The 19,662-nt window shown below is 36.7% G+C and overlaps 1 protein-coding gene and 1 pseudogene across 2 annotated transcripts in view; both read left to right on the forward strand.

Annotated features, from left to right (window-relative positions):
- PCDH15 (protocadherin related 15) overlaps positions 1 to 19,662 on the forward strand; it is a 1,196,276-nt gene that overhangs the window by 982,710 nt on the left and 193,904 nt on the right. Inside the window, exons 20-22 of the mRNA XM_081104785.1 lie at positions 7,610 to 7,689; positions 13,922 to 14,015; positions 19,445 to 19,573. Of these exons, the coding sequence (XP_080960911.1) occupies positions 7,610 to 7,689; positions 13,922 to 14,015; positions 19,445 to 19,573 (303 nt within the window). The remainder of the gene's footprint in view (positions 1 to 7,609; positions 7,690 to 13,921; positions 14,016 to 19,444; positions 19,574 to 19,662) is intronic.
- On the forward strand, positions 12,216 to 12,570 carry LOC308529140 (nuclear transport factor 2-like; annotated as a pseudogene). Its single transcript has one exon. The product of its transcript is annotated as a nuclear transport factor 2-like (transcript).

The following is a 19,662-nucleotide window of genomic DNA, read 5'->3' on the forward strand; positions in this document are numbered from 1 at the left end:
GAAAAGAAAGGTGAGTCAGCTGGTTTTTCCTGAGCAGGATGCAGGGATGATTTCTTTCCCGGGTTCTTGTCTGCTTGAGAGTCCGGTTCATGTGCTCTACGTCCTTTCCCTGAACTCTGAGGCCTGTAAGCTGTATGTAGGTTCCATTTAATTCCTAAAGCCTTGGCTACCTGTTGTACTATTTCCGCTACAAAGGCTGGGCCATTATCGGACCCTGTGGTCAGAGGCCTTCCATACCCGGAATTATGTCCTTCAGCAGTGCCTTAGTGTCTTCTCCCGCCTTTTCTGTGCGAGTGGGATATGCCTCGACCCAGCCTGAGAAGGTGCAAACGAAGACTAGCAGGTATTTATTTCCTTTGCTAGGCCCTATTTCTGTAAAATCTACTTCTAAGTCCTCAAAGGGAGCTTGCCCACAGCGCCGGACTCCTATCAGTTCTATAGGACCCTGCTTGGCATTGTTCTGCGCACAGAGGAGGCAGCGCTGAGAGACTGGGGCACACAAGGAGGGAAGATGGGCCATTAGGCAGTATCTGCCTAACATGGCTTCTGGGGCAGCCTTCCCTAAAGGAGTGAGTTCATGCTGCTGGAGGACTACCTTATGGGCTAACTGTTCTGGGACACAGACCCTGTGATCTGGGAGTATCCACCAGCCTTCCTTCGTTCTCTTGCCCCCTAGCTTCCATTAGGGTAACAACAGAATGAGGTACTCTTACATTTAAGTTTTGTCCCAGGGTTAGCTTTTCCGCTTCTTTGACTAATAATACCATGGCTGCAAGGGCCCTGAGACACGGGGGCCACCCAGAGGCAACTGGGTCAATCTGCTTGGAGAGATAGGCTACTGGTCTTTGCCAGGATCCAAACTCCTGGGTTAGAACTCCTAGGGCTACCCCGCTGTTCTCGAGAGCAAAAAGATTAAAGTCTCATGTCACATCTGGTAGCCCTAGTGCTGGGGCCTCAGTAAGTTTTGCCTTTATGGTGATGAAGGCTTTCTCCTGCTTGGCACCCCATTCAATGGGTGCCTTCTCTTCTCCTCTTAAAGCTTCATAGAGAGGCTTAGCCAGGTCTGAAAACCCTGGGATCCAAATTCGACAGAACCCTGCTGTTCCTAGGAATTTCTGAATCTGCCGCCAGGTGCTAGGGACTGGGATGGCGCATACTGCCTGCTTTCTTTCAGTCCCTAGCCTTCATTTCCCTTGGGTGATACGGAAGACTAGATACTTGGCTTCTTTCTGATAGATTTGTGCTTTTTTCTTGGACACCTAGTAACCTGTTTTAGTTAAGAGTCTCAGAAGGGCTCACGTTCCTTCCCAGCACTAAGTTTGCATGGAGCTAGCCAGTAGGAGGTTGTCTACATATTGAAGTAGAACACATCCCAAGTCCTGTCCTGGGAACTTAGACAGATCAGATGCTAGTGCTCCACTAAAGAGAGTAGGGGGTTCTTGGATCCTTGTGGCAGTCTGGTCCAGGTGATATGCTCCTTGGTCCCCGTAGTTGGGGTTCCCACTCAAAGGCGAACAGGGTATCTTTTTTCTCTCAACATTAGAACTAATTGAGAGAGATACACATGGAGAATGTAAGAGGAAGACCAAATCAAATCCTATATAATAAAGAGCTAATGTGCTAATGGTCGTGACATCCTCACGCCGTAACGACCAATCAGCAGGAGGCTGCGTGCGTGGTGAGGCGCGTGCACAGAGACATGACACTGTGTCCCCCCCTAGCGGGGCTTGATGGGGTGGGGCTGGCCAAGGCTGGGTCTTGCCCAATGGGGGTGGGGCCAGCTGGGTCTGGTTCTCTTCTCTTTTAATGTGCATGAATTTCATACACCGGGCCACTAATTTAAATATAATTAATTAAAACACAAGACAAACCTGGTTCACTGTTTTTCCTTCCTTACAGTGAATTTACCTTCTTGGTTGTAGGAAGTGCAAAGGCAGGCCCTAAGTATAAGTACTAAGGCATATCAGTAGCAAAAATGGACAATAGGTTTGCCACATGGAGCGTGCATGCTAGTAGGAGGAGGAGAATTTTAACTGAATATATCAGTGAGTTATACAGAATTTGGAAGATGATGGATTCTATGTGGAAAACATGCAGGAAGGAAAATGGAGAGCATAGGTAGGAATTGCAATTTGATCAGTGACAGTTTCACTGGGCTGACATTAGCAAAGAGTTGAAGAAGGTGAGAGGATGAGCCATGTGGGTATCTGGGGAAGAGTCTATCAGGTGCAAGTACAGTGGCCTTGAGGTTCAGGCCTGCCTAGTGTATTTGAGGGAGAATAAAAAATACTCATGTAGTAAAGAAAGAAAGGAGGAAAATCATAGAAATGATATCAGTAATGCTGGAGGTGTGAAGATAACTTCTCTAAGTGAAATTAAGTACTAATGGAAGAATTTGAGTAGAGCAGTAAAAGAGTTAAAATTTAAGAGACAATAGGGTGGTGAAGGCTGGGGTCAGGACCAGGGGCAGGCTAGAAGGTATTAATAGGGGGACATAATGTAATATTTTCAACAATAAAGATTTAAATAAATACATATCATTCCCAGCCCTAAAAAAAAAGAATCATTATGAATTCTTTTGAAAAATAGTCTGTAGTGGAGATATATGAAAAATTATGGGAATTAGTTATGGAACTATTTTAGTAGACAAGACAAAGCCTAGAGTGATATTCTGGTGATGGTGAGAAGTGGTTTCAATCTTGTTATATTTTTACTAGAGGCCCGATGCATGAAATTTGTGCAGAGTAGACCTTGGCAGCTGTGGCTGCCTGGATCCCTCCCTCACAGCCAGCAGCTGCCTCAATTCTACAGCTGCAGCCCAGCTTTGTCCTGGAAGGATGTCCAGAAGGACATCTGGTCTAATTAGCATATTACGCTTTTATTATTATAGATAGGTAGAAACTAAGGATTTGTTGATGATGGGATATGGGGAAGAAGATAGAAGTTGAAAATGCCTAGTAAAATATAGCGTGAGTGACTGGAAGGATTGAATTTCCATTAACCTGAATGAAAAGGTTGAAGGAGGAGGAAGTCAATTTTTTAAATATTTAATTGGAAATATCTTTTAACATCTAATAAAGGCTGTCAGGTAGACATTTGGGTATGAATTGGGGAAGCAGTATGGGCTAGAAATATGCATTTGCAGTTTTGAGCATTTAAGTCATGTTTAAATCTTTGAGATTTGATGACATTCTTAAGCAAATGAATGTGGAAGATAATCAAAGATTGATTGTAAGGTGCTGAGGAGACAGAAGAACCAGGAATGAAGATCCAGGAGTACATATATCCTGAAAGCTAAGGAAAGCTTTTGGAAAATTTCTTCCATTTTCTGAGTTAAACAGAAATTAGGGTCACTAGCTGAGGATAAAGATGAGGTAGGATAAATTGGAATCCTGAGGAGAAAGTGTTAAATAACCACATGGGGAAGAGGGAGAAGGAATAAAGTAGCAACATGAATCATAACAGAGGGATGGAATTTAAGGATTTAGGGTATTCTCATGCATTACAGTGCCATTCTAGATTAGCTGCATTTCCAAGTTTCAGCTCTGTTATATTTGCATGTTATTTTTCATAATACTTGACATATTTTATAAAATTAAATAAACTGACATTTTTCCATAAATAAACTGATTTCAAAAAGGAAATTTTATATCAGAATCATAAATGACAAAAACAATACTACTTGCCATAAAACATACACAGTAATTAATATTAAAATGTATTATTAAACATTAACATTTTGTTAAAGGGCCAACAACTTGTTACCAGGGATACCCATCCACACTTTGGGAAACTCTGCTGTACTGAACTTCAGTACTTACTCTCAGGTAGTTTAATAACATAAATCAGAACTTGTTTGCCTAAGTGAGAAGAGAAAAGATTATCTAAATCTATTGATTTTGATCTATGTTAGAATCCCTAAGGGCAGGTACTTTGTCTTAATGTCCTGTGAAATGTGTAGAATCATTCTGTGTATAGAGTGCATGCTACCTAGTGGTATTTGATGGCTGCATTTGTCTTTAACATGAGCAGAATATTAGATTAGTGAAGATTTGTTTCTTGAGCAAAATTCCTACTTAACAGTGTCTAAACACACTGCTTAATTCTTTTATGTCCGTATTGGTGGTTCTGAAAAATGGGTGGCTTCAATTTAGATGCAGTGATTAATTTGGTGGAGCAGGCTAGAAAGAATAGTTGCTTTGATCTTTAAAGATAGTTTTTGTCCTTCAAGCAAGAAGAAAGGGAAAACCAGCTTTGTCTTAATTTATCATGTTGCTAAACATGTGTCAGCACACCAATGACTAAATTCCATTACTGCTAGCTATTCAAAGTGAGCCTCATTCAATCATGACCTCGGGTTGTTTATCTGAGGCTAAATACAACAGGAGCTCCTTGCTACTGCTGCTCAATTCACTGGGCATGTTCCTACCCCATGGCCTTTTCACTTGCCAGGCCCTCTGCCTAGAAAGCCCTTCTCCTTGTGTCTTGCTCTCTCACCTTTTATGTGTTTACCACATTTTCCTGATAGTCTATAAATAAGTGAAAATCCATACTCTGTCCTCCCTATCTGTCCTTCCTGAATCATTTTATATTTTAATAACACTTATTTGGATCTGAAACTATAAACTTTAATTAATTGCTTTTTTCTTTCTCCAAGTTTCAATATAAACTGCACAAAGGAAGATTTTTTTTTTTCTGTTGTTCACTGGTTTCTGTGGTTCTGGTGTTTAAAACAGTAAAGATGTTCAATAAATGTTTATTGAATTAATGAGTGAAAACTATCGGTGTTATTGTTATTATCTTCCTTTTGTAGGTAGGTATCTATCCTGAGAGGAGATAGAATAGCCAGGACTGGAACCAGGTGGCTGACTCCAGAGCCTACCCAGTAAAATGTAGGGAAGATGAGTGCTCCCATACTTCTCTCAGACATTTAGTGAAGGGCTCAGATTTGACCTGACTGATGAAAATAAAAATATAGGAATGTTTTTGTACTAAGGATAAGTGATTCTTTAAAAATTAAACAGTTACTATTATCTCTAAATTAAAAAAATATGTATTTTCCAATTAAGTAAATTATAAAGAACTCTAATTGGAATGGTGTCAGAATAGTAATATAATTGAAATACTGTGTATTTTGCATTCACCTATTAGGTTATTATGAGACTTAAAAGAGAAAAGGCATGCAAATATAGTTTCTAATTTTAACTTGAAGATTCACTATTCAATAACATATATAAATTTCTGTCGATCATTTAGAGAAGGCTGGCTAGAATCATAATTAAAAATTTTTTAACAATTTTACAAATGTGTTTTAGGACACATATATGCACATGATCAAATCTTAATACTTTAAGAATCCTTGCTTCTGCTGAGTTCTCCAATTACTTGTTTTCTGTGTTATTTCTCCCTTTAGATATTGGCAAGTAGATATATATGGTATTTATACTAGAACTAACACTTGTAATGGATAGATTTAAGAACTCTGAGCCAGATGACATCATTTCCCCTTGTTTAGTTGACTGAGACATTATGAATCTTCTCTAATTACTGCACCATTTGCCACAGATCCTGAAATAACAACAAAGAATTTCCTAAGAGGATAAAAGAAAGAAAACAATCAAATGAGGATTTCCTTCTAAATCCTGGGTCTTCAAAGCTTCCAATATGGGCATAACCTCACATGAGAATCAAGTAGGAAAATTATTGGCTCCCACAATCCTTAAAAGCCTGACATTTAAACCATCAAATAAAACTAAAGAAATACTTTAAAGTATCTCAGGGGTGGAAGTAATTAATTTAGCAGGAGGAAAAATTAAGAATCCTCTAAGAATTATTCTCTATTATCATTTTAGTAACATAACAAAATAAGGATGTATATACATAAAATGACACCACAACCACAGTGACCTCATCCCACAAAAGGAATAAATATTAGAATAGACCTATTAAGAAAGAATCAACCTTAATCTGGACTTAAAAGTATTTGTGCAAAGCTATCATGCTTCACAATCTATTTCTTCTGGCATTTATGAAAACACAAAACAATAAATTGTCTCTCTCAAAAAAAACCACATACCAATGAGCAAACAAACAAAAATGACAGTATTGATAGCAATTTGACAGGTAAAAATGACTGAAAGAGAAAAACAGAAAAATTTGATGTGAGCTTTTTAATGATAAAACACAGTCTCCAGATATGGCATAAATAATCTAGCAAAGCTTCTCTCATAGAACCTGGCACCTTCTAAATATTATCTGTTCTTATTCAGTTGTTTCAGGACTCAGGTTGTGGTAGTCTGGGAGAGACTTCTGTCCATCCATTCATTGTGGTAGCTGATAGAGTTGTTTATGACCAGGGCTATGTAATAATGCATGGCAAAGCCATCTGATCTACCAGTGGAAACAGCGCCCGTTGTTCTGGACATGGGAGTTCATAAGCGTCTGCTGGGCCAGTAACCTGTAAATAAAATTATTTTAGCCATTTCTCAGATACATCCTCTCTCCTGGGTCATACTTAGGTAGATCCTTCTTATATGCCTTTTATATCATCTACTAGAGGCCCGATGCATGAAATTCATGCAAGGGGTTCGCCCTCACAGCCCCAGCTGCCTCAGCCAGCCCTCACAGCCCTGGTTTCATCTGGAAGGTTGTCCGGAAGGTCGTCTGGACAGTTGTTCTGCTGTTCGGTCTAATTAGCATATTAGCTCTTTATTACATAGGATATTTATATTGTTTTTACTCATCTCTTCTGTAATGGGTATAAGGACTCATTGGAAAAGGAAATTATTGAATGCTTTACATTTTTATTTAATTTTTTTTATCCCTCCCCCACCCATCTCGAATGCTTTACATTTTAGATCAAATTCCTTTCTCCAGTGCCACAGAGTAGAGTGTGTGTCTTTATTTTGGGTAAGAGAAACCCAGAACTCAAAGTCAGAAGCTATAGGTTTTAATCTTCTCTGACTGGAGTGACAGGAGGAGGGGGGAGGCAGGATAATATTTATTGGAAACTTAGAATGTGGCAGATGCCAGCCTGTGTGCCTTGGCATAGATTGTTTCAGTTAAACCTTCTAATATCTGTTAACTTTTATATTATTATGCATTTCATTTTGTCAGTGAAGAAATTGAGAAATAATCACACAATAAGTGAAGCCTGGTTTTAAATTCAAGCTGTCTGGCTCTATTATGCTTTCCTGACTTGATATATTCTGAGTAGAAAAAAGAAAAAAAGTGTATTAAATAATCTCTGTACATGTAAACATTTATGTAGAGTTTAATGCATTCGTTTAAATTATAGACTCAGGCAAAATTAAATACATAAACCTTAGGAAAATTTCTACTGTGTTTCCCCACCAGGTAAGATTATATCTGAGTTTAGAATTTATTTTTCTTATTCACAATTATGACTTTCAGATAAGATAAAATGACAGAAATTCTGGAATCATATATGAATTTTTTAAATTTTATATCTTGCCATTAGCTCATTTTTAATATTTATGCTATTAGTCATGGGTATTCTGTGCTGTTAGTTTCAAGTTTCTATATTACACTGTACTGAATAGGAGCCATATCAATTAGTTGTTAATTGGATTATGTTTTCTCTCTGAAGGCAACTGATCGAGAGGGAGACCCAATAACATATGCCATTGAGAATGGAGATCCTCAGCGAGTTTTCAATCTTTCAGAAACGTAAGTTGAAAGTGATTTCTGAATTTATTTTTTTTCTTTTTTAAATGTTAAACAATGTACTAGTAGTAAGAGAACAGACTTCTAATTAAAGGCTTTCAGCAGTTTGTAGTTTACTTTAGATTTTTCTATGGATATTAAGAAGAAGCTGGGGAGGGGGTGGCAATTCTGAATCCCGAAATTTTACCCAGGAGACTATTTATTTTAAACATTTTCACTAGGTAAAATCCATTGAGGTGAAAACATTTTATTTGCAGGAATAACTTGGCATTAATTAGATCCCTTTAACGTTGTCAGCTACTCATATCAATGACATTTCTATAAAGAGTAAATTGTTCATTCAAAGGGAATTTTGTAAAACAAAGTACTTTAAATTCAAAAAAATTTAAGGTACCAGCAAAGTCCATCATTCAATTTGTGGATAATGTAGGTATATTCTAAAAATGTTAACGCAAAAATATTGCTTGTCTGTATGTTCCTTTGGGGTCTATATAAGTGTCATTCTACTCACCTCTCTGAACATATCAAAGATAATGTTAACTAAAACCATTGAGAAAACTGGTAGCAGGCGTTAAGAAAGGATTGAGGTTTGTGGAGAGATCAATCGTTTTCTTCTGTAATAGCAAAGTAGCTGTTCTGTTGTCACGTGGCTGGTTGTTCAAGAGGTGTACTTGCTGCCTGTCTGGTGTTTTCTGTGTGGTCATGAGTGGTTTTACACCCTGAAAGAATGGAAACCTAAACTTATCCCATGATTATAAAATGAACAATTTTACAAATGGGCCACACATTGCTTCAGTCTCAGAGACATTGGTACATGATGTCAAACCAAGAAAACATATGTGGTCACTTAGTCTTGTGAGGAATAGTTGCAATTTCACATTGAATAGGATGTTACAACCATGAGCGAATATGCCCAGAAACTGGATTTTCCAGACTTCAAATTTTACAGGTAAGAAAACTTCCATTTAAAAATGGAAAGACTTAACTATTTTGAATTTTGCCCTATAAGCACATACAACTCAAAAATTAGCTATAACTTAAAATCATCATTAAATAAAGAAAAAAGTCTATAGAGGCACTTTAACAGTAATCAAGCCGATGTGGTACTGATTTAAGAATAGATGTACCAGTATAAATTATTAAGGATGAAGCTTAAGGGTCCAGAAATAACTCCTAACATTTATGGCCAATTGATTTCCAGAAACAAAGGGCCCAGGCAATCCAATCAGGAAAGAATGATCTTCTCAACTAATGAAGCTGGCACAGCATGCAAAAGAATTAAGTTGAATCTGTACCTCAGACTATTCATGAAAATTAACTCAAAGTGGATAGACCTAAATATAAGAGATAAAATTATATAATTCTTAGAAGAAAATACAGAAGTAAATCTATATGGTTTGGACTAGGCAATGCTTTCTTAGATATGCCACAAAAGCACAGGTGATTAATGAGAAGACTGATAAATTGGACTTCATCAAAATTTGAAAAGAAAAAAAAAAGTGCTTCAAAGTATGCCATCAAGAAAGCGAAAGCCCACAGGTTGAGAGAAATTATTTTCAAATAATGTGCATGATAGGGACATATATCAAGAATATATTAAAAACAATTAAAACTCAAAAATAAACAGAATTAATCCAAATAAAAACAGACAAGAACTTGAATAAACACTTCTCCAAAGAAGATATATCAATGACCAATAAACAGATGAATATGCTTCTAATCACTAGTCATTAGGGAAATGTAAATTAAAATCACAAGATACCACTTCACACCCACTTAGAATGGCTATAATGAAAAGGAAAGGAAATAACAAGTAAGGGTGAGGATGTGGAGCTGTCAGAATCTTCACACTGTTTCTGGTGGAATGTAAAATGTGCACTCTGCAAAACAATTTGTCAGTTCTCTAAATGGTAAACAGAGTTCCCATATAACCCAGCAATTTCACTCATATCTACTCAAGAGAAATAAAAACATTCATTCACATAAAAAGTTGCACAAACAATGTTCATGACAGAATTAGAATTATTTACAATCGCAAAATATGGAAACAACCCAAATGACTGTCAACAGATGGATGGATTCATAAAATGTATATCCACACCATGTAATATTATTTGTTAATAAAGGAGAATTAAGCCCTGAAACATGCTGCAGCATAGATGAAATTTAAGAACTTTATGCTCATCGAAAGAAAACATTCACAAGACCACATATGATTTCGTTAGTATGAAATGTCCAGAAGAGGCAAATCTATAGAGACAAAAAGTAGACGAGTATTTGCCTGAAGCTAGGAATCGGGGAGAGAGGGGAGTGACTGCTGATGGATACAGTGATGAATATGTTTTAAAATTGATTGTGGTGATGGTTTAGCAACTCTGCAAATACACTAAAATATATTGAATACCATACTTTAGGTGAATTCTATGATATGTGAATTTTACATTAATAAAACTATTTAAAAGAGAGACAACCGTGAATATTTCACCTACCCTGGTAAGCAAGAAGCCCAGATCTTTCATTCTTACACCCTCTCTCTTAAAAATTTATATTTCTGTGTTTTTCCTTTGATGCTGAAGGATTTTACAGCTACTGGTTGTGAAATCTGATGAGCCATCCATTTTATAAAAGAAATTCTCCACTTGTTCTGGTACCCTGGAAACCATTTCTCTACTGTTTCTCATTTCTGCTTTTGAAATCAGAGACATGTAGGTGGGGTCACAGAAGTTCTTTAAGGTGTGGAAGATGTCAATACAGCATCCTCTTCGACGACCACAATTCTTAATGCTACAGCTCTTAGGTCAATTCAAACAGTCATCTCCTTAAATACAAACTGATTCTAGGAAGTGATAGGGAATAGAACATTCCCCCCTTTCCCTTCTTAGTTCTTCTGGCTGGTCTAAGAATTAAATTGCCATGAGACAAATGAGAATATAACCAAATTTAAATTTAATTATGTATGTACATAGAGAGATTCCGTAAGAATATAGGGCCTGATGACCTGTTAGGCAGTGAGGTTTGTATGCCACCTTAAGCAATGGGGCAGAGGGTGAGGATAGTTGTTTGGGACTTTAAGTGGTGGAAGGTAGTTCACATGGAAATGGGAAGGCAAACGTTTAGTAAACAAATATAAAGTCTAAGCTAATAATAGGGCACAAGGGGACTTTGAGCAAATGGACCTTGCTAGGTTCCTGCGTCTATCACACACTAATTCATATTAAACTATAGTTACTTGTGATGGTATCTCCCTTCCTGGAGCGGGTCCTCTAAATTCTTTGAGGAAGCTAGAAGGAAGGTCAAAGTTTCTTCCTAAGTCATTTGTTTCTAAAAAATAAACAGCTTAAAATAATCAATACCCAACGAGGCATATTTTGGGGCAACAAACTTTGCTCCTCTTCAACAGTGAGTAGAGGGCAGATCCCTGTGATAATTGCATACTTTTTTTTCCTCTTTGGCTGTTCATGCCTTTGATGTCATATTTACACATCCATTGTCAAATCCAGAATCATTAAGATTCTCCCCTATGTTTTTGTCTAAGTGTTTTATGTTTTGAGTACTTATATTTAGATTATTGTTTCATTTTTACTTAATTTTCACATATGGTGTAAAATAGTGCAATTTCATAGTTTTACAGTTTCCCATTGCCTCGGCACCATTTTCCCAATTGAATGATCTTGGCATCTTTCTTGAAAACCAATTGATCACAGATGTATGGGTTTATTTCTGGACAATTCTATTCTATTCCCTAGGATACATGAGCTGTTTCTAATGCCCTAATTTCCCATGAAACCCTTTACCCCCTGGCTTTTGGAGCTCTTTTTATGCCTCAACTGTATCTTTTGCCTCAGGTGGTGTCAGGCTACTCCTTTCCTTATATAATGTTTTCCAAAAATTTCCACTGTTTTTCTGCCTTGAGTGAGTTCTGAGTTAGACAAAACAAAGAAAGCCGTATTATATCTTAGGACAGCCTCCAGATTAGTTGGATAGACAAACACAATCCTTTGGGAACTAGGATAGTTCTGCTCCCTCCAGAAACAGGGACCAGAGTGTCATACTGGGAATGGTGACTGCCATGTTCAGGACTACTCCAGGACAGGGCGTGGAGACAAGGACAAGTGTAAATGCCACGAAGCTTTCCCTCATTTTTAAGTTGCCTTTTTCTTGACTCTGCCTTTATGAGGTCGCTGTCCACCTTTGACTGTTCTCCAGAGTTCTATCAAAGTTGGCTCTGACCCTTTCTGCTTCATTTTTTCAAGGCTTTTTTGGAGAGATCATCTATCTCTTAAAGCTTAACCATTTTCACCAACATCCCTCTTCAATACATTTTCAATCCTGTAAATTTTAAGTGGCACTATTATTGATGTTTCAGCGGTGATTCTTACATATATTTTATATATATATACAAGATTTACTGAATCTAATAAATGTAGCCCAATGTATCCTGTTCTACAACTTTGATCTAACTGGTAGAAAAACTATACAGACCATGCTGGTCTGCCTCTCCCATGTTAGAGACCCCGTGGCACTCCAGAATGGAAGTCAAGCCAATTTTGGAGCAAGCTGGATGCAGCTTCATTCAACATTCCTACCAGTCATTTGATTACAACAAAGCCTTGACACATCATGCCTTACATGGGAAGGATAGCAATTCCAGGGGAGCACTGTCATTGTGGAGGAGATGTCTCTAGCCTTCCGTTCCAGAAAATCCAGCAGTACAGCATGGTGCAGGACCATCAGCCGACACCAGATAGCTGCATCCTCAGCATGGTTGTGGGCCAGCTTGCGGCTGATGAAGACCATCGTGTGTTCCACCAGATGTTCCTATTAAAGAACATCTGTAATGCTTGGGTTTGCACCAAAGCCATGTTCAGGCTTGCCCTTCGTTGATCACCTCCCATCCAGGCACTCATTATGTTTCCTCTTCCCCATACTATTCACACTCCTCCAGATACTCCAAGCATCACACGAAAGAGCGGAGCCATGGTGGGAATGGCCCCAGTGCGCTGTGTGCATGGTGCTTGGATGCTAGTCTACTTCCGTCTGACATGAGAAACCTGTGTTGTTCCAGCACACACTTTAGAAAGACTTGAGTAATGTAAAAGGTTGTCTTTTTTTTTTAACCCACTGACAAGTTGCTCTAGCAGCCCAAAGTAGTGAAGGAGAAAGCAGCTGCGTCACTGCCCAGATAATGATTTGTTCAGATCTCTCAGTGGCTCATGATACAATGAAACCACAAAAATTCTCTTTAAAAAAACAAAAAGAAGACTCTTCCCTACTAGTTGTTTATGGACTTCATGAAAGGATGCTTTTGTAAACACCTAAATAGTCGTTCAGCAATGAATACCAAAAGACACTAGCTATTCCTTCTTTCTCTTCAAAATAGCCTGCCACTGCCTACTACAATGGGAAGCAGGCACATGCTGTCTTAAACAGAGAACTATCTCCATGATATTCACCAACCCATGAAAAAATTGCTATTTATGTATAACATGGCTCTACATGGAAATATTATATAAATTTCTAGTGGTTTTTCTGGTTCATTGTGTAAGAAAGAGTATAGAGAGCCTTGATCGTTAAACTGAGGGGGGAATGAAAAACAATGTCTCAGTTTTCTTTATTTTATTATACTGCGGCTAGGTTTTCAGATTTCCTATTTCTTTAATTACTTGCAAATAAGTCGCAGAAGCAATAAATGTCGTACTTTTCTCTGAATGTCATTTTAGAATGAGATTATCTGAACCATGTGTGGTGTGGAAAGTTGATCCAAACCTGTTATGAACTACTCTAGTAATTGGTTTACAGTTATTTCGATAAAACATTTAAAAATGTACAAGAGGCAGAGGCAGTGTTTTCATAACCATACCATATGTTCAGAGCATTTATTAAATCTATATCAACAACAGTAACAGAGACTCTGATTTTGATTCATTGGTGTTGACTTTCTATACCCCACTACCATATGTGGTGTTAATTGCTTGAATTCCACTATCACAGTAAAAGTAGCTGCATTAAAATTATGTTATTTGGTTAGGTAATTTTTCATTCTTGCTAAGGAACTCGACAACCTTAAAAGACTTATGATTTTCAGCATGAATCTTAGAATCATACATCGTATATACTTAAGATGTGTTTGATGAAGGGGAAACGCATAGCAGAAGTAGTTCAGGATAGCAGGGAGACTCCCCTGTGGTAACATTCCTCTCTGTCTTACCTGTTTGTTTGTTTTCTCTGTCACTAGAACTGGGATTCTAACCTTAGGGAAAGCCCTGGACAGGGAGAGCACCGATCGCTACATTCTAATCGTCACTGCACACGATGGGAGGCCAGATGGGGTGAGTACTCTCCCTGGGAAAGGGTTTAAAAATAGTATTAAAGAAACCGAGAGAACCTTGTAGTTTTACACTTTAAAAAATGTATCACTCTCGTGAATTCATGAATGAATTTCTCTCTCTCTCTCTCTCTCTCTCTCTCTCTCTCTCTCTCTCTCTCTCTCTTTCTCTTTCTCTCTCGCAACTATTATAATTATTCACAGTGCTCTTTTATGGTGTTAAACAACTTTTGGCCTGACAGAATAGATACTTGTGTTTGACATTCTTACCCAATTTCTGGGGAACATGAAATCTAACATAGCCTGGGAAGTATTCAGTTATCTACATTAGCAACAGAGCACTCTGGGAATTTTACTATGTTGGAACCTGTTTCCTTTAATGTCACTTTGTGTGGTGGAGAAGTGTTAAAAGGGAATTTGTGGATACATGCCTTGAAGCACTTAGGGAAACAAATTGATTCCACAGTAGATTTGTAAGCAGTACTCAGAATCTGTACTAATCCTTGATGATTGAAGTGGTTTAAAGGGACCCTTAAATCTAGAGAAGATAAATTTTATTTTCTCTGCACTCAAATTAGTTTTAAGAATAAGTAGTTGAGTCATTCTGAATTGTTTTAAGAGAATTCAACTGTATTCTTTAAACAATGCCAGGCACAACCACCACTATTCTGATTTTTAAGCATGGTAACATTTCAGTTTTTGGCAACATATCATTAGACTATTTTTTCACCATTTCTATTCCATAGCTTTTTGTCTTTGGGCGTCCTTTTTGGGGGTAGGGAAAGTGTTTGTGTGTGTGTGTGTGTGTGTGTGTGTGTTTCTTTTTTAAAAATATATATTTATTTCAGAGAGGAAGGGAGAGGGAGAGAAAGATAGAAACATCAGTGATGAGAGACAATCATTGATCGGCTACCTCCTGCACTCCCCACACTGGGGATCGAGCTCACAACCCAGACATGTGCCCTGAACAGGAATCGAACTGTGACCTCCTAGTTCATAGGTCGATGCTCAACTGCTGAGCCACAGTAGCCAGCTGTGTGTTTCTTTTATCAAGAGCATCTAGACCAGCCGTGGGCAAACTACGGCCCGCGGGCCGGATCCGGCGCATTTGAAATGAATAAAACTATTGAAAAAAAAGACCGTACCCTTTTATGTAATGATGTTTACTTTGAATTTATATTAGTTCACACAAACACTCCATCCATGCTTTTGTTCCGGCCCTCCGGTCCAGTTTAAGAACCCATTGTGGCCCTCGAGTCAAAAAGTTTGCCCACCCCTGGCTAGACTCACTCAGCACTGTCCTCTGGGAATAATTTCAAACTCTGTATAGGTATATAGGCAAGAATTATCCAATTCAAATGGTAAAATAAATCTACCATTTTCTTGAAATGTCTTATTTGATCAATATGATAAATTGTTTGGGACCATATAATGATCTTCTCACACTTACTTGAGGCTGATAGCTGAGAGAATTTCACCGTGATAAAAACATAATCAAATTTACACCTGGAATGTGTTATCACCTTAGTTAAAAATCAGAAAAATAGATAGAGATAATTAATTAAATTTGGTTATTATAATTTGCCATTTATAAGCTATTTGTCATTTTTCAAATATTAGATAAACAGCTAATATAGAAAATAAAATTTACAGAACAGTTTTAGTAAATAGTGGGGTCAATAGGAGATACTTAAATATTAGATGTGAAGAAAAGTGAAATCTAAGAATTATTTACATTTATGCAATACCCTTGATTAACATAGTGTGCCTGTGATAAACATGTATAACAAAGTCAGTGAGAAACTCGAGAAGAAAATAATTGAAGAACTTGACTTATGGTGAAAGTTTAATGGGTAACTTGGCTAGGAAATAACAGAGGGAAAAATTCTAAAGAGGAGGAGGAATTATTTATTCAGCATAGAATAAGGGGTATAATTAGAGTGAAGTAAAATTAATAAGGAGCATACAGGTCAACCATTAGGACAGGAAAAAAAGATTATAATACCAGCTTTGAGATATTAGCTGGGACTTTTAAGCCTGATCTTAAAAGTAAAATTTCTTAGACAAAAGAACAGCTTAAAAATGGTGTAGTAGAATATCAGGCTTAGTCTCAATGTACTAATTTTGGTTTTGTCCACATAAAAAAACTAAAAGTAAGTTCTGGATTAAAATTAGTACTTTAGTTCCTTCTAGAACATTTTTTTCCAGTTAGTTGTGCATTTCAGTTCCCCTTGGCTAGGTTAGTTAGCATTTCTAGTTCCTAATTTTTAGATTCTTATAATCATTAAGGTCTCATTCACTTTTAAAATTCTGATTCTTTTAAGCAAGTTTATTAATTTTCAAAAGTTTATAGTGAGAGAGTATCAATAGAGAAAGAAACATTTTGATTTCAAACAAAAACTTATTCAGTAAATTTTATTATTCATATCATTTTATGCATGGATTTACATGTGGGCACATAGAGTGGGTTCCTCAAGAAAAAAGTGATTACAGAATGATAATATTCTCACATTGTCATAACATTTTTTCTTATCTAAACATTTAAACATATCCTTTGCAAAATTATAGTGAAATGAACGCATTAACCTTAAAAATCATGGGTCTCAAGAAAGATATGAGCACAGACACCAGATGGAGGACTGTTCTTAAATCAAAATGATTGCTAGCAGTATGTGTGAAACAAATTGTAAAGATATAATTTGAAATGTTATCATGAGAAACCCCATCCCTTACCAACCCCCAAAAGAGTTTAGGGAAGAAGAGAGCTAATATTCAGTTGGTCATTGCCAATTTTTTGTAGACAATGTTGAAGAAATTTTATATGACATTCCTATATTTTTTCGCTTTTTCATAAATTTAGTTTGTCAATAATAGTTTTAAAAATCTATACATGTTAATTAAATATCTCATGTAATACATACCTGTAAATATTTAGATTTCTTCAGTTATTATGATTAAAATAAAATAATATTTTATAGATTTAATAATTATTTACACTTATTTATTTGAAATTACTTGCAAATTTATGAAGTTGCAAATTTCTTAACAAAGCTGCTACTATTCTTTATTCCAACATTTTCACATTTTAGCTGAAATAGACTTTGATTGAAAATTTTATGTGTTATATGCAAGTTTTTTAAGCAGTTATATTTTACCAAATTTATTTGTAATAATATATAGGATAACTCCCAAATGCATTTTGCGAGAATATACATTTCACTTCCTTTTTTTAGAAGCTTTTGTACATAATTTACTCTTAAGCTAAACTAAGTTCATAAATATGAGCTAAAAAGACATTTTATTAGAAAATCTGGGCAAACATTATTATATTTATGGTTATAATTGATTAACACTTGAGGAGGAAAAAAAATTTCTCAACCCTCCTAAGGTCTTTGGCTGGGTCTGAAAATTAAACTGACAAAGATTAACAAGTGAAAGCATACAAATGTACTTAATATGTTTTATATGTTGTGGTAGCCTCCATAAGGAAATGAAGATGCAAAGAACTGGTGAAACCTACCTGCTTTTATAAGAGAAGCATTTGTGCAAAAGTGACTAACTTATGTAGGGAGGCTAAAGGATGATTAAGATTATCTTAGCATGGTCTGCTAGTACCGAATTCTCTTGCTCTCAACTTCTCACTGTTGATAAGAATGTTTCTTTCTGGTACAGGGAGGGCATCTTTCACACAGGAGTTTCATATCTTGCTTTTAAGGCGGGGAGTTGCGGGGGGAGGGAGGTCCCAATGTTTCTTCTGTATTTGGTGCTTTCCAAGTGCCTTCAATTCAAAATAGTCAATATGACCAAGTGGCATATTTTGGGGTGACATGCTCTGAACAACATCAGGAACCTCTGGCATCATTAGCATTTAGGAATGTGGCAAAAAAAAAAAAAATACAGGAAATCCAAACCACAGTCGCTTAAGCAAAACAGGTTTGTTTCAAATAAAAAGAAAGCTACAGGTGGATAGGACCGGTATTGTGCAAGGCCTCAGTACCATCAGGGATGCCTGCTCCCTATTCCCTGCTCTGTTATTTATCGTGTTTACTTTGTTATTCATTCTTATTACCCCATGTTCTGAAGGTGGCTATTGCAACTCTAGGCATCCACTCTTCATTGCAGAAGAGCAAAAGGTAAAGATGAATGCCAGATGAGTCTACTGTTCTTCTTCAGAGAACAAAAGCTTTTTCAGAAACCATACCTGGAATATTTTCTCTTAAATCTTATTATCCTAAGTAGCCACAGCAAGCTGAAAGATAACTAGTAAGTAGGGCTTGTGGATTGTGGTTATATCAATCAACCAACAGCAGCAAAACATAGAAATATGCAAATTATAGTTTACAATATTTTTGTTACAAAAGCAACATGGTCTTCTTGGAGAAAATATGAAAAATACACATAAGATAAAAGGAGAAAATTAAATTGTATTTTTATCTGTTAGACAACATCTGAATTTATACATTTCCACATATGTCTACACACAAGAGTGTGTTCATGTTCTTGCATATTTTAAATTACATGGAGTCACATGTGAATATGTTCTGGATTGTGCAAAAGATACTGACCTACATACTCTTCTCTGGTTGCAGCAGACAAAGGGATTTACCTTTTAGGCCAGTGATGGCGAACCTATGACACTTGTGTCAGAGGTGACAAGCGAACTCATTTTTTTCATTGATTTTTATTTGTTAAATGGCATTTAAATACATAAAATAAATATCAAAAATATGTCTTTGTTTTACTATGGTTGCAAATATCAAAAAATTTCTATATGTGACACGGCACCAGAGTTAAGTTAGGGTTTTTCAAAATGCTGACACGCAGAGCTCAAAAGGTTCGCCATCACTGTTTTAGGCAGGTAGCATATATTACTATTAGGTTTACCTGCTTACCATTTCCTTAGGCTGTATACAGTAATTATAAGGTAATTAATTAGTGGTATACATGGTCCTCAAATTCTTGGTTTTGATGGAAACTCAGAAAATTACTAATGTAACATTTTCTGGTAGCATTTGCTTACTTGAAAATACCTAGTTGTCATATAGTGTGATTTTATAATGCACTAATTTTTTTTTTTGCTAGAGAGTGATAAAAATCTACAGGAATGTTACATTTCAGAACAAAAGGGGTGCATGTACAAACAAAAGCTTGCCACCCATGAGATTTGATCAAGATAAAGGTAAAATCACTTCCTCAAAGTTAGCCTTTAGTCAATACTTGACATTTTCAAGATGCTTTTCCTTTGATAGCATCATTTGCTTTTTCTGTTTTTGAGCTTCCTCTTCTTTCTTTTGTTTTTGTTTTTGGAAAACTAAGAAATAGGAATAGGAACAGAGATGCTTTTCAGAGAGACAAATGCCACAATTAACAAGTAACTGACCATACAATAAAAATAGCTCCTCTCACATTTAATCTTTTTCTTTTCAATTTAAGACCTCAACGGCCACAGTCAACATAGTGGTGTCAGATGTCAATGACAATGATCCAGTGTTTGATCCCTATCTGCCTAGAAATCTGTCTGTGGTGGAAGAAGAAGCCAATGCCTTTGTGGGTCAAGTCAGGGTAAGTGGAATATGTGTTAGGCGATGGGGCACCAGAATTATTTGAAAGCCATCGGTGAGAGTACTTGGTTATAATGCAAGGTGGGGATA

Source organism: Myotis nattereri (genome assembly GCF_964212035.1).
Source record: "Myotis nattereri genome assembly, chromosome: 13".
NCBI classification, from domain to species: Eukaryota; Metazoa; Chordata; class Mammalia; order Chiroptera; family Vespertilionidae; genus Myotis; species Myotis nattereri.